Source organism: Anomaloglossus baeobatrachus, chromosome 4, assembly GCF_048569485.1.
Source record: "Anomaloglossus baeobatrachus isolate aAnoBae1 chromosome 4, aAnoBae1.hap1, whole genome shotgun sequence".
Classification (NCBI taxonomy): Eukaryota; Metazoa; Chordata; class Amphibia; order Anura; family Aromobatidae; genus Anomaloglossus; species Anomaloglossus baeobatrachus.
Genome location: NC_134356.1, coordinates 543,151,354 through 543,167,856, shown reverse-complemented (window position 1 = coordinate 543,167,856; position 16,503 = coordinate 543,151,354). Strand labels below are relative to the sequence as shown.

At 44.4% G+C, this 16,503-nt stretch overlaps 1 protein-coding gene across 1 annotated transcript in view; it reads left to right on the top strand.

Moving 5' to 3' along the window:
* The window catches only part of AGBL1 (AGBL carboxypeptidase 1), a 1,396,462-nt gene that overhangs the window by 145,472 nt on the left and 1,234,487 nt on the right, over positions 1-16,503 (top strand). Inside the window, exons 3-4 of the mRNA XM_075345952.1 lie at positions 6,389-6,535; positions 8,920-9,051. Of these exons, the coding sequence (XP_075202067.1) occupies positions 6,389-6,535; positions 8,920-9,051 (279 nt within the window). The remainder of the gene's footprint in view (positions 1-6,388; positions 6,536-8,919; positions 9,052-16,503) is intronic.

Below are 16,503 nucleotides of genomic sequence, written 5' to 3'. Positions count from 1 at the left end.
GATGTCACTGCACAACTTTATGTGACTACAAAGTGGTGGGAACAGAAGAGACATGAGCATGATTATAAACATCTTTCAGATTTATCGCATAAGACAAAACAATCACTGATCTCGGGGAGACCAGCCAGAGTAAACACTGCCGGCAGCCAGCGAGGGCGCTCAACACAGTGACACCCTAGGTACATTGCCCCCTGGGAAATATGCAAATAAAGTCCGTGGAGCCTCTGCTAGGATTCTCAACACAGAAACCAGCCAGATATCCCTCCGGGAAGGACCCAGCCAAGGAGTGGCTCTTTTTAGGAGGCCACCATAACCACCATATTAACCTCTTCCCGACCGCGGACGGTATATAAACGTCGGCGCTTGCTGGGCTTTGTGCAGCGCCAACGTTTATGAACGGTCCGCGGTTTTGCAGCGATCGTGACCGTATGGTACCTGTAAGCGCCGGGATTCCGGTGCAGGACGCTAGCTGCGACCCCTGACCTCACCAGGATCTGATTGGTTCAGGTCCTGGTGACGTCAGCGCCGCGCTAACCAATGAAAACGATCGCTGGGAAAGTTTGTTGTAGTTACAAACTTGCCTGGGCGATCTGCCGGTATAAAACACTGCTTCACCTCAGATCGTCCGTGTGTGACTGATCTGAGGAGAAACAGTGTGACAAGTGCTGCTGACAGGAGCTCTGTCAGTCAGCGATTTTTCACACAGTAAAAAAACCCACATATTACATCTATAGAAATCAATTCCCCCTTTTCCCAGTTAGGCAGCATATAGGGTTAGATAGGGTAGATGTTCAGTATAGTATAGCATAGAATACAGTATAGTGTAGTATAGTATAGAATAGAATACAGTATAGTATAGAATACAGTATAGTGTAGTATAGTATAGAATACAGTATAGTGTAGTATAGTATAGAATACAGTATAGTGTAGTATATAATACAGTATATAATACAGTATAGTATAGAATACAGTATAGTGTAGTATAGAATACAGTATATAATACAGTATAGTATAGAATACATTATAGAATACAGTATAGTATAGTAAGAATACAGTATAGTATAGAATATAGTATAGTGTAGTATATAATACAGTATAGAATACAGTATAGTATAGTATAGAATACAGTATAGTGTAGTATAGAATAAAGTATAGTTTAGTATAATATAAGTTGATTAGATAAGTTAGATAAATAATTTAGTAATATATAAAGATTAAAAATTGATCAAAAATAAATTTTTATCAATCAGTAGTGTTAATCTGTCAGTAGCGTCAATCAGTTAGTAGCGTACTGTTGAGTACATTATATATATAAAAATCTAAAAAGTAATAAAATGGCTCGTCGGTTTTATACTGCAGAGCAGGTGTATGCCCTTTTCTGCTCTGACAGTGAGGAAAGTGTTCAGTCAGGTAGTGATGAGGATTTTGAGGGCTTTAGTGGCAGCGCCAGTGATGGCTCAGAAATGAGCAGTCAGTCTGGTCCATCCTCAAAAACGACCAGAACCAGTACAGGAGAGGCAAATAGCGCTACTGGAGAAACGGCTCCAAATCAGGGAACGATGGCCAGTACAAGCGAGGTCCCTAGTACGAGTGAATTGGCGGATGCCAATGTACAAAATGCTTTGCCTTTTGATGTAGCATTTCCCAGATGGGAAGCTCCAGATTCAGCTACCCCTTTCATCCCTGATTTTACTGCTAACCCTGGTATAAATGTGGAGGTGGAAGGTTTTGGGCCAGTTAATTTTTTTAATTTGTTTGTGACAGATAGGTTGCTAGAGCATATTGTCCTGCAAACAAACTTATACGCTTCCCAATTTATCACCAAGAATCCTCAATCCTATTATGCCAGATCAAATTCATGGAGGCCAACAAATTGTGCTGAAATGAGAACATTTTTAGGGCTTACATTTGCCATGGGACTTGTTAAAAAACCAAGTATTCGGTCTTACTGGTCCAACAGCCCTGTTTACGCCACCCCAATGTTTCCTGCCGTTATTCCTAGGAGTCGCTATGAAATTCTGATGAGATTTTGGCATTTTAATGACAATAGTCAATGTCTGCCTAGAAATGCCCCAGAACATGACCGACTATATAAACTCAGACCCATCATCGAAGAGTTCACAGAAACCTTCTTACGGCTCTACACCCCAACACAAAACATTTCCATCGATGAGTCCCTTGTAAAATTCAAAGGAAGACTGCACCTCAAACAATTTATTCCATCTAAGAGGGCAAGGTTTGGAATAAAGCTATATAAAATGTGCGAGAGCTCAACTGGATACATATCAGCTTTTCGCATTTATGAGGGGAAAGACAGCCAGCTAAACCCACAAGGATGCCCTACTTATTTGGGGACATCTGGAAAAATTGTTTGGGAACTGATTAGTCCATTTTTACAAAAAGGCTATAATCTATATGTGGACAATTACTACTCCAGCATACCACTATTTAAAAGCCTGGTTGAATGCAACATAGGGGCTTGTGGGACCATTCGTAAAAACCGTCAGGGGTTTCCGCAATCTTTGGTGAACGAAAAGTTCCAAAAGGGGCAGTCAGGAGCTGTTCGCAGTGGAAAGCTGCTTGCCCTCAAGTATAGGGATAAAAAAGATATTTATATGCTCAGCTCAATCCACACAGATGCCACAACGGCTGTTGAAGAATTAAGGTCCACTACTCCAAAGCTAAAGCCAGTGTCAATCATTGAATACAGCAAATACATGGGGGGTGTGGACCTTGCAGACCAGGTTCTACAGCCATACCAGGTATCAAGAAAATCCTACACCTGGTACAAAAAGTTAGTCATTCACTTGTTTCAGGTTGCCACATACAATTCTTTTGTGTTATATAAAAAAGCAGGACATTCAGAAACTTTCATTGATTATCAAGAAAAGGTAATCGAAAATTTACTTTTTGCAAATTTTGGCCCCACTTATCCATTAGAATCTGAAAATGTCAAAAGACTGACTGAGCGACATTTTATAGCACTCATTCCACCATCAGCAACCAAAAGGAATCCCCAGAGAAGATGTCGTGTATGTACCAAGAGAGGAGTGAGACATGATACCCGCTATTATTGCCCACAATGCCCTTCATTACCAGCCTTATGCCTCACTGAATGCTTTAAAATCTTCCACACAGAAGCACGTTTTTAAATAGTATAAAAGTATCCCCTTTTATCATTCAAATACATGGAAATAGTAAATTATACACGGTACAATATATTGAGCACTACTATGGCATATTTGCAAATTTTGCACTAAAAACATCCACTGCGTGCTTGTTTCTGGAAATAATTGATGAAGTGAAACTTGTCATTAAACCTAAATATGAATTTCCAGTGGGGTGTAATTTCCACAAAGGGGTCACTTCAGGGGGGATTCTGCTGTTATTGCAGTTAGCAGCTCTGCAAATGGAGTCCTCAAACTAGTCTAGGAATACACATGCTCCAAAAGTCAAATGGCGCTCCTTGCCTTCCGAGCCCTGCCATGCATCCATAGAGTAGTTTTCCAGCACATATAGGGTATCAACGCATTCAGGAGAAATTGTACAACAAACTATATGGTTCAATTTTTCCTTTTACCCTTGTAAAAATTAAAGATTTGTGGCTAAAGTTACATTTTTATGGGAAAATTTCATTTTTTAATTTTCACGGTTTAGTGTTATTACATTCTGTGAAGCACCTGTAGGTTTAAAGTGCTCATTATACATCAATATACATTCCTTAAGGGGTCTAGTTTACAAAATGGGGTGACATGTGGGGGAGCTCCACTGTTTAGGCACATCAGGGGGACTCCAAATGAGACATGGCGTCCGCAATCCATTCCAGACAGTTTTGCATTCCAAAAACCAAATGACGCTCCTTGCCTTCTGAGCCCTGCCATGCATCCATAGAGTAGTTTTCCAGCACATATAGGGTATCAACGCATTCAGGAGAAATTGTACAACAAACTATATGGTTCAATTTTTCCTTTTACCCTTGTAAAAATTAAAGATTTGTGGCTAAAGTTACATTTTTATGGGAAAATTTCATTTTTTAATTTTCACGGTTTAGTGTTATTACATTCTGTGAAGCACCTGTAGGTTTAAAGTGTTCATTATACATCAATATACATTCCTTAAGGGGTCTAGTTTACAAAATGGGGTGACATGTGGGGGAGCTCCACTGTTTAGGCACATCAGGGGGACTCCAAATGAGACATGGCGTCCGCAATCCATTCCAGACAGTTTTGCATTCCAAAAACCAAATGACGCTCCTTGCCTTCTGAGCCCTGCCATGCATCCATAGAGTAGTTTTCCAGCACATATAGGGTATCAACGTATTCAGGAGAAATTGTACAACAATCTATATGGTTCCATTTTTCTTTTTACCCTTGTAAAAATTAAAGATTTGTGGCTAAAGTTACATTTTTGTGGGAAAAAGTAAAATTTTCATTTTTCCCTTCCATATTGCTTTAGTTTCTATTAAGAACTGGAAGGGTTAATAAACTTCTTGGATATGATTTTGACCAGTGTGAGGGGTGTAGTTTTCAGAATGGTGTCACTTTTGGGTATTTTCTGTCACTTAGGCCCCTCAAAGTCACTAAAAATAGGGTATGGTCCCTAAAAAAATTATTTGGGAAATTTTGTTGGAAAAATGAGAAATTGCTGATGAACTTTGACCCCTTATAACTTCCTAACAAAAAAAAGTTATGTTTCCAAAATTGCGCAGATGTAAAGTAGGCATGTGGGAAATGTTTTTTATTAACTATTTTGTGGGACATAACCCTCTGGATTAAGGGCATAAAAATAAAATATTGAAAATTGCAAAATTTTCTAACTTTTTACCAAATTTTCGATATTGTCACAAAAAAACACAAAATATATCGTCTTAATTTTTCCACTATCTTGAAGTACAATATGTCATAAAAAAACAATCTCAGAATTGACGGGATCCATTGAAGCGTTTTAGAGTTATAACCTGTCAAAGTGACACTGGTCAGAAATAAAAAAATTGGTCCGGTCACGAAGGCAAAAACAGGCTCTGGTGCGAAAAGGTTAAGTGGCCCTTTTAGTCAATATCCAACTTTTTGACAAGTTTAAAGATATAAGGGAAATACCAAGGCCAGATATCCATCCACAAATTCGTATAGACCTGGCTCACTATGAATGCGGGTGCTCTAGGGAAACAGTCAATACTCCAAAAATACAAAATTATCCCCGGCACTCCAAGAGAAAAAAGAAACAATGTCTGGGTATTTTTGATGTTTTTTATTGTGAATAGTCTTATCTCGACGTTTCGGTCATACCTTGACCTTTATCAAGAGAATTAATCAGACACCTATGCTGCGGACTCAAAAGGGAAACAGCCTATATGGTAACAGTGTCCTATGCCAGGGCTATGCTCAAAAGTGGTAACTTGGAAAAAGGTCAAAGACCTGGTGTATGAGATGATACAGGCTTGTGTCCAGGGGGAATGGTGGCTGGCTACTGACAGTCAGTAGCCAGCCACCATTCCCATAGCATAGGTGTAATACCGACACTGTCATGACAATTTCACCTACTCCACTACTCCTTTAAGAAGGTCTCCTATACGACCTTATTTCACGGCTGCTCATAGATTAACATTTGGCATTGTGGGCTATATGTCTTATAGCTAATGTATTGGTGTCACAAGTTTCCAGAGACACATTACCTCCCGCACACCATTTCATGCTGTTTGACAGGTCCTCTGCTCACTAACAAGATTGTCATGGCACCTATACAGTAGCCAATTATTGGACAGTCACGACATACGACTTTCTACCTCGGTGGAATACCACTACATGATTACCCCATAGACTATTGACTGGCTGATCCCGATTGTCTATTATTCAGTCACAGCGCTCATACGCACCTGATAAGTTCCTCTTCATATGAGTGGTGACTCGTATTGCTCCCTCCCTCGAGTAGTATGTACATACTGATTTCTCTGCTTCATAGTCTGATTAATTCTCTTGATAAAGGTCAAGGTATGACCGAAACGTCGAGATAAGACTATTCACAATAAAAAACATCAAAAATACCCAGACATTGTTTCTTTTTTCTCTTGGAGTGCCGGGGATAATTTTGTATTTTTTGAGATATCCATCCACAGACAGCTGTTTCGGGGTATTGCCCCTCATCAGTGTGGAGTAGGATTCTGGCCAGGTGGGAGCTAGAGTTTATCGCATGGCAGTCAGCTTAAGGGGAAGGAGATTCATTAAACTTGCAGCTGCAGAAGTGTTTGTAATGAGATAAAACTATAAAAACGGAAAAAGTTTTAGGGTGCAGGAGCTATCTGCCAACACTACTTTCTATACATGAATTTGATATGTTTAGCTCTCATCTGAACAGAACCTTAAGGATACATTTTTTTACTTGTTTCTTCTAGGAACTCACCGCAGAATTCACTACATGATTTCTAAGGGTGGTAGTGAAGCTCTTCTTCAAACCCTGGTAAATTTTGCAAGATCAGATTCCATTGACCATAGTCTATTACTACCGCTCCTCCGCCTTATCGTCAAAGTAGGCCAGAGAGGTACTGTATCTGTGGGATTCCTAATACTCATATTTCACTCTTTTTCAATACTTGTCATATTATATTGAATCAAACCAACTTTACAGTAGTGAATGGAGTATTTGGACATAAAAAAAACATTTTTCATTGATAGATATAATCTTATTAGTTCAAATGATCAGTAAATGGGAAGAAGAGAGATCTGCAAATAGTTTAGTGATCACTCCCATTAATTGCTATTAGATGAGTTAATTTTAGATTTCCTACTCTATATTAATAGTCTCAATAATGCCATTTTAAGTTTATTTGTATTTTATGTATTGTGTTGCATTCATACTGGAGAAAGATGGTGACGGTTAGGGTAAGCACACACAGCGAGTAAAACGGAGCATGTGGCATGCAATAAAAAAATGGCATTCCTCTCGGTCCAATGTTACTCTATGGGTCGCTCCCATGAGCAATTTTTTTTCTCTGCCCTTATCGAACCGAGAAAACGATCACAGCATGCTGTGGGTGGAATGCGATCCTATTTCACTCGCCCCCATTCAAGTCAATGGGGGCGAGAGAAACATTGCATTGCACTCGCATTACACCGGTGTAATGTGAGTGCAGTGTGGGAATCACATCGGCTGATAATGGAGGAGATGGGGAGATTCATCCCTCCCTCTCCTTCGCAGCGTTGACCCTCCTCCTCCGTGGCTGTGCTGTGATCACAGTGGCATGACAGTCGCATAACACTCGGCTTACACTCCAGCAGAGCGGGAGCCAAGTGTCATGCGACTGACTCACAATAAAGCCCGTGTGTCCCCAGTTTTAAACTGTAAGGCTATGTGCGCACACTGCAGATTTGTTTCTCCAGTGAAAATCACCCTCTTGCAGAAAAATGCACCCAAAAAAGGCATGTGTTTTTACAGCGTTTTTGTGCGTTTTTGATGCGTTTTTGGTGCGTTTTTGCCTGCGTTTTTGTCCCTGCGTTTTTTAACATTATCAGTGACAATACACAGGAAGAAACGCAGGGACATGCAGAAAAAAAAATCACATGCTGCTTCTTTTTGTTGCAAAAAAACTGCAGCAAAACCTGTAAGGAAAAAAGAAGCAACATGCGCACAGCATTTTGGATTTCCCATATACTTTGCTGGGGAAGGACTGCATGAAGTTTATGAACACAAACTGCACCAATTCTGCACCAAATGCAGCAAAAACGGAGCAAAAAAAAAGCAGTGTGTGCACAGGGCCTAACACTGGTTTCAGCAGAACCTGTAGCAGAATGTCGATTTCTGCCTCTAGCTCTCCCTACTCCCCACCATTCCCTCTCCATAGAACTTTTAGAGCACAAATATAATCTCCTATCTCAGTTATGGGAAAATGTGTTATTAAATGTTACATATAAATTGAGAGTGAAAGCTCAATCTAGTAGGAGATAGGATAAAATAGTTTATATTGCAAAATTTTCATATTTACTATGGTATTAACTTATGAAAAAAAAAATAAACCAAAACCACCATTTAAGAGTCAAATTTGTCAACTAAACCGTCCAGCTATAGCTGATGGCGTGAAGGTGAGTGTAGGACTTATTGGCCATTTTGCAAAAAAATTGTCACCTGCAAGGCCCCTTATTAACATTGGAAAATTCAGACGCATTGGATTTCTTCCACAGCGTTATGTGAATGGAGCTGGAGATTTGTTTCATAGGACCAGATGGGCATCATAAAGTAAGGTTAGACTAGCAAGTATGGATTATCCTGCGAGGTGTCCATTATAGGACGAAGTTTTCGAGAAACCTCCCAAAATCCTCACCAATGTCTACCATATACAGTATGCTTCCTACATCACAACTATAGCAAAGTCAACAATAGTAGAAGGAGCACTTGAAAGCCATTGACAGTGCTTTCTCTAATTGCTTTGTCTGACATAGGCTCACAAGCCTGATAGTCAGGTCGGGATTGAGCAGACAGGGAAACTGTACCATTGACATGAATAGGGCTGAGCTATAGTATCATGGACAGTCATAACCATATGAAAAGTAATTAATTCTGATGATTATTAGGCTTTCAGAAATGGGACCCCCTACATCTAAATATTGATGGTCTTTCCTGATTTGGAAATATGATTTGAATTAATATTCACTGCATGAATGCAGATTTTATATGCATCTCGTCTATTGACATGGCATACATTACATTAATAGGGATTTATCTACATTTTACACATGAGGAGTCTATGAATACAAATACAGTGAATATTCACATTCCGGAAATGTTATTTTTGCCCTTTGCATTTGACAAAAAAATGGTCTCATGTTTATGTCAAAAGGACAAGTATATAGCAACAGTAAGCCAAACCGAGGATAATAGCAGAGATATAGTGATACAATATGCATTATGTATATTTCTTTTTTTTTGTAGATGCTTTCTTTGGAGAAAGAGCACAGAAACTAGAAGCCACTGATGTTACCCTAAGTTTAATAAGAAGAAATCTGACAAAGTCTGATAATATTACTCTCTGTATACAGGCTATTCAGATATATGCCTCCAGTGGTATGTATTTTTTTTATTGGTCCTCAAAAAGGATGAGTGAATCTGAACGATAAAGTCCAGGGCTCGTACTGGAGACCAGGTGTCCGGAACACAAACTCAAACACAAACTTTTAAGAAAAAGCTTGTGTCTGGGTTTGGAGTTTGGGTGCTGTTTGTATGCTAATACGTTTTGTGTAAAGGCTGTTGGGAAAAAAAATGACATGGGCTCCCTCCTATTTTTTATAACTAGTGCAGGTAAAGCTGTCGCCCTCAGCTGTCTGCTTTACCTTTGCTGGTTATCAAAAATAAAGGGGATCCCACGCCTTTTTTTTTTTTAAATTATTTAAATAAATAATTAAGAAAAAACAGCATGGAGTCTCTCTATTTTTGATAACCAACAAAGGTAAAGCAGACAGCTGAGGGCTGGTATTATCAGGCTGGCAAGACCCATGGTTGTTTAGCCCTTCCCAGTCTAGAATAGTAGCCCACAGCCACCACAGAAGTGGCCATTAGATACGCCAATTCTGGCACGTTGCCCGACTCTTCCCAATTGCCTGGTATGGTGGCAATTGGGGTAATACGTTTGTGGTTGATGTCAGCTGTGAATTAACAGCTGGCATCAAGGACAGTGGTTAGTAATGGGAGGGTGTCTAGCTGAATTAAAAAAAAAAACACACACGGGAAAATAAAGTTTATTTGAATAAAGACTTCCCACAGTTCCTTATTCTCCAATTTTATTGATTTTTAAAAAAAAAAAACCCTTTCCCCCTATTTGGAGTGCTGTACATAACAGAGCAGGGAGTTGAGAATTGAGGAAAACAGCAGAATAGATAATGGTACAATAGTAGTGTCTTTATCATTACAATGAAATGGTGATAACCAAGTGATAATATCAAATATACTGTACCATATACTTAGTACTATGGTGTTGCCAAGAAAAAAGACCAATCGGTATCAAATATGTAAGGTTCACCAACACAAACGACAAAATAAAGGTCAAAGAAAGCAATAATATTAAAACACAATAATTTGTTAGTTTATCTAAAAAAAGACAAGTGAAAAAAATGTGGTAAGCTTACCTAAAAGAAAAAGGGGGACTGGTGCATAATAAAACATTTATTTGCAAGGTGAGTAGCATAGTTGTATACAATGATACAAAATACAGACAATCGCACCAACATGTATAATAAATAATTTAAAAAAGTGCTAACGTGCAATGCGTCATCTCACAACAGGTAATGTTGCTAAAAAACATGTAACTAATGATGGGCAGACCCGGACTGTAAAAGTCCGGATCCGTGTGGTTTCAAAAGAACCCGAGCACTGACCCCAGGCCCAGAGTTCTCAAGGAACTCTGGGCAACGATCCGAGTCCGGCCACCTGGGTAATTAAAAAATAAAAAAACAGAAAAAACAAAGAAAATAAGAATGAGGCAAGCACTTTATACTTACTGGTCTACGCGTGGCTGTAGGTCTGTTTCCAGGCCACTTACTGTATTTCCGGGGCAGCTCATTATCCTTCATACATATTCATTGCTTCCCCCACCCACTGGCAGTCCCGGCATCTATGAATGGTTGCTGACAGGTTCCCTTTAATCGGCATCTTTATATGCCATACCTGTGAGGTGGATGGATTACTTAGGCAAAGCAGATGTGCTCACTAACCAATTTTAAACAAATTTGTGAACAATATTTGAGAGAAAAAGTCTTAGATCTTTGAGTTCAGCTCATGAAAAATCAGAGCAAAAACAAAAGTGCTATATACAGTATATATTTTTGATCAGTGTACAAACACATATACACACGTGGTCAAAATTGTTGGTACCCCTCATTTAATGAAAGAAAAACCCACAATGGTCACAAATAACTTGAATCTGCCAAAGGTAATAATAAATAAAAAAATCTATGAAAATGAACAAATGAAAGTCAGACATTGCTTTTCAACCATGCTTCCACAGAAATTTTAAAAAATAAAACTCATGAAATAGGCCTAGACAGAAATGATGGGACCCTTAACTTAATATTTGGTTGCACAATAGTGATGAGCAAATGTATTCATTACTTTTCGCAGAATTGTACGGTATTTGCGGTATTCGTTATATAGCGAGTAATGATGTATTCACCTCGGTATATTCGGATGTCCCGCTAAACAGGTTTGGCACCTGATTTGCAGCCACTAAACATGTTGGCCTTCTTAACCAATCATTCTCGGCACACGTGGGTTGTCTAAGTGCAATCCGGGCTCCATTCTCCGTGGCCCGTGATTGCATTTAGAAATCAACTCACCTGTGCGCGCTCCCGCTCTCCATGGTGCTGATCGCTCCCGTGGTGCAGCATCCGGCCGGCGCTGACCTCCGCAGCAGCTGCTTCCGGGTCGGCTGTGTCGTGCATCATGAATATGCGCGACAGTAATGAGCCGGCTTAGAACCAGCAAGCTGCACGGGCTGCAGAGGACATCGCTGGGGCCGGGTGAGTAAAAATGCTTTTTATTTTAGAAGCACGTTTTTTTTCTGGCACGTGTTTCACGGATCACACCATAGTGTGGTCCGTGGGACATCCGTGATGCCAGAAAAAAATGGACATGTCTCCGTGCAGCAATCACGGACACGGGTGCACGCTGCACGGAGACACGTGCAGTGAAAAATCACTGATCTGTGAGCAGACCCATTGATAATAATAGGTCTGCGTATGTCAGTGATTCTGGTACGTTTACAAAAAAAGCACAAACGTACCAGAATCACTGACGTGTGAAAGGGGCCTAATGCTACAGCCATTTTGGCTGTGGCATTACTGTGATTTGCTGGCCGCTGCCATTTTGTGCACATTACGTTGCCAGCGTCTCTCTCCATGAGCTTTCTACTCACCGATCACAAAAAGTAAGGGTGCTGATCAATATTAACTCTAGTATCAATTCTATCCATTAAAGGGGTTGTCCACAACTCAGATAACCCCTTTTCAATCCTTATTTTTCCCCTAGTAAAATAACAACACAAACACGTATAACAAACGAGCGTATAAATCCTATTAGTGCAACCTGATAAAAAAGGTACTGCACTCAGACCAATGCTATTCAAGAAAGTACAGATCTGTGTTTTTTTTCACAGCTGTATTCGGCATGAGAAAAAAAAATTGCAGCAGGTTTTGTTTTGGTTCCGAAATCGGTATGGTGTGAGAACATTTCTTTTATGGATACACTACAGTTCTGTTGTGAAGCCCCACAGGTGTAGTGTCTGTGCATTACCTTCAGGGACTCCACTCGGCTGGATCTTGTCACAGGTAGGAGATCTTCTTTTTGTCATGACGCCACTCTCAGTATTGCGGCCAGTAGGGACCGCCACTGCAGGTTGAGGGACGCCTGGGGCTGATGGTGAGTGCAGTTAGTTGGAATAGCCTCCTGAGAGTGAGGCAAGCCCCAGGGCCCTGTGTAGGTGCGTGGAACCACAAGGCGCAGAATAACTCCACACACGCAGAATGTCTTTCAGGGTTTTTACTCACTTCAGGTGGCAGGGTGAGTAACCCGGGCGTAGCTGGGATGAACCAGGCTGGAACCAGGTATCCTTCAGGCTGACTTCTGATGGTGACTACCAACTCGCCTTCCTTAGCCCTTGGTGGTTTGGGGTGACCCCGACTTTTAGTCCCTATGGGGGTCACCCAGGGAAGTTGCTGAAGCCTCACTCCCCTTCGTTTGCCGTTTGCTTGTGGCCTGGACCAGCTCACTCCAGCTGCTTGCCTCCTGTGAGCTATGGGCCCTAACTGTGGCTACGTGGCTGCGGCTTTTGTGGTGTTGTGGTGTGGGCTTTGAGGGCCCCACACCGGCAGGTTTAGCAGGGAAAGGTGGATCTATCCCCACTCCGGGATCTGCCGCCCGTTTGGGCCTGGTTCTCCCTAGCAGTCTCCTTACTTCCCACTCTGTGCTCTCTCTCTAGCTGGAGATGGGTTTCGGGTAGCACTCCTAGGTGACCGTTCTCCCCCGTCGGTAGCCACTGCGCGGACGCTGTCAGACTACAGCAGCCCAGGGGAAGGGGTCAGCTCTCCTCGGAGCTCCCTGGACTCTGCTCTGAACCGGCTCACATCTGGGACCTTCACTGCTGCTCCTGTCAGAGCTTCACGTTCCTGCTTCTCACTCCTCCACACTCTGCTGCAGACTGTTTACTCCTCCTTCTCTTTTCCCTTTGTGCCTGCCTACGCCACCTAGCAACCAGGCTCTCTTACCACACCCCTTGAGAGGAGATGGAGGCTTTTGGCCCCCTCCACTATTCCAGTGGAGGTGAAGGCTTTTCCCCCTCCTGGGATCCCCAGGGGTCCTCTCATAGGTACATGTGTGAGACCTGATCACTATGCGCCTGTCTAGTCACACCTCGGTCAGCCTTCTGGATTACCTGTATTGTACTGTCCCCAGCATGGGTGCAGTACTCAGTGGTGCCTGACCAGGTCAGGGGCGCCACATTCCCCCTTAGTTATCACCAGCACGTCCTCGGGCTGCAAGACAACATTTTAAAATGCATAAAACATTAAAACATGTAAAACATTTAAAACCACCAGGTACCATACATCACCACCCTCCACCCACAAGTCCGTTAACCCACCCAAAACCCTTTCACGTTGGCCGCGCCTTCAGCCACTTCTGGCAGGATGTAGAGGCGGCTTTCATGGTCTGGTGGTCTTCAGGGTATACCTGGCCTGGTGAAGCCGCGCCTTCAGCCACTTCTGGCAGGATCCAGAGGCGGCCTTCACAGTTGGTGCTGACCAGGTACCCTCTTTGTGGTGGAGAGCCAGGCCCCGTAAACAGGCATGCTCTCTGGTTGCAGGTAAGCCAAGGCCCTATATACGGACGGGCTCCCTGGTTGCAGACGAGCCAAGCCCCTAAACAGGCTGACTCTGGTGGTGGTGGTGCCCTCTGGTGTAACTATTTACACTGCGAGAGTTTGTGGCTATAGCCAGTTCATAGCCTTAAGGTTTATTTCTCACATTAGTTTATGTGGGCACATTCTTAAACTTGTAAAACGTTGCAAAACAAACTTTTCAAACTGGTAACTTGCTTTACGTTACATGGACTTATGCAGACTCCTCTTCACCAGGGCTTGGGCCTGTAGGGCTGCGGCACCTGTTACTTCCTTGACCTCTTTCTTCGTCTGTGGTAGTCTCATCAGTAGGTTCTTTCTCTGTTCCTTTTCTATCTTTCCTTTCTTCTTCTTTAGGACATGGTGCTACATCTAGCGCGTACCAGCCTCTTTCACCTTGATGCATGGTAAATTGTACGGAGTCTCCCATTCTCAGGTTTCTTCCAGGATGTCCTCTGGGCAAGTGGGCTCTGACGTCTCGTCTATTGACAAAAATGCCTTCTTTGATACCAGGTGCAACTATGAAGCCGTATCCTGATTTTAGGCTAAAGTCTTCCACAATTCCTCTACAAAGGGGTCCTCTGACCTGTGCTTTGGCTCTTCTCAGGAACCGTTTTTCTTCTAGGTCTCTGGCCGTTATGTCATCTCTTTGCTCTGGGGATGGCGGAGCAGGTGACAACTGGTTTCGGCTACGGCGCCGTGTCTTGCGGGCTTGATTCTGCTGGGTGGCTGCTTCACTGCTGGCAGGCTCCCAGGGGAGGTTGCTAGATAAATCTTCCTCTTCATCCCAGCGAGAATATGGCAACATCTCCGGCTCTGGGCATGGATCCACTGCTGATGGCTCCTGAGTCAGCTCCTCAGCTTCCTGGCCTCCCCTCCCCCTTAGTTCTTCTGAGCACTCCTTTGGTGGTAGTGCTGGGGATGGACTTTCTTCAGCAGGCCCAGGCAGAGATCTTTTTGGCATGATTGCTGCAGGAGTCGTCTTGGGGGTATGCGGAGGGAGTATGTACTGGTCCACCAACCATTGTGGAAACTTGGCCTCCATGTCAGCCTTCAGCTGCCAGTATGCGGGGTCCTCCCCCAGCGTGGGCTTTCCAGCAGGGACCTCTTTGGACTGGGGAGCGGTGTCTGGTCTGGCCTTACAGGCCGGGGAAAATGGTGATGCAATCTTGTCTTGGCGGGCCGCGCCCGGCATGGCGGCGGCCTGGTCTTGGCGGGCCGCGCCCTGTATGGCGGCGGCCTGGATCGGCGTCGCAGCTGCGATGGGCTCTGTGCAGGCTGGGCTGGGCGTCGCTGCAGCGATCGGAGCTTGGCGGGCCGCACCGGACGTGGCTGCGGCCTGGTTCAGCACCTCACTTGCGGCGCGGACGAGCGTTGCTGCTGCGGTGGGGTCTCGGCGGGCCGGGCCTAGCATGGCGGCGGCCTGGGTCAGCGTCACACCTGCAGCGCGGATGAGGGTCGCGGTGGCAGCCGGTTCTCTGCGGACCGGACTGGGCGTTGCTGCAGGGACCGGGTCTTGGTGGGCCGAGCAGGGCATCGCTGCGGCGGCCTGGGCTTGGCGGGCCGCACCTGGCGTGGCTGCGGCCTGGCTCAGCGTCGCCGCGCCGGGCGCCTCTTCAGGGACCGCGGGCGTGGCAGCAGGGGTCGGGGCATCCGGGCCGGCAGGGGTAATACTGGACTCACCCATCGGTGGCAGCATCGGGGTCTGAGTCGTTGCCACTCGGTCTTGCGCTCGGCGCGCGGCTCTCCCTTCATAGGCCTGAACCGCGGCAGCCATCTCCAGAAGTTCCATGCGTTCTTCTCTGATCTGCTCCACGACCCGGGTCTCCAGTCGGTCGCAGAACTGGGCCAGCTCCCGATACCACCAGGCAGCGGAGCCCGGTTCTGGGTTTCTGCGGTCAGACGCCATTTCTTCTGCGCCCTCTTCTGTACGATTTCCCAGCAGTGGACTCGTCGTTGCCTCTAGTAGCAAGCTGTTCAGTTTCCGCTCTGCCTCTTTCAGCAGCTCCTCTCCCAGCAGCAGGCTTCTGGCTCCCTTTCTGTCCCGACGTCTCTGGACGCCTCCGCTCTCTTCACTGGCGAGGTCAGAACTCTGCAGGGGATCTCTGGGTAGCCACACCTCTTCGTGGGCGGTAACTTCTTCCAGCGCGGGCTGCTGTTGTTTTTCAGCGCGCTTTTCATGGTGGCAATATGGCGGCGCTTCCAATTTTTCAAGCGGACCGCCCAGGCACATGGTCACCTGTCTGAACAGGTCTAGTCCTTATCCTGTTCGTGACGCCAGATGTGAAGCCCCACAGGTGTAGTGTCTGTGCATTACCTTCAGGGACTCCACTCGGCTGGATCTTGTCACAGGTAGGAGATCTTCTTTTTGTCGTGACGCCACTCTCAGTATTGCGGCCAGTAGGGACCGCCACTGCAGGTTGAGGGACGCCTGGGGCTGATGGTGAGTGCAGTTAGTTGGAATAGCCTCCTGAGAGTGAGGCAAGCCCCAGGGCCCTGTGTAGGTGCGTGGAACCACAAGGCGCAGAATAACTCCACACACGCAGAATGTCTTTCAGGGTTTTTACTCACTTCAGGTGGCAGGGTGAGTAACCCGGGCGTAGCTGGGATGAACCAGGCTGGAACCAGGTATC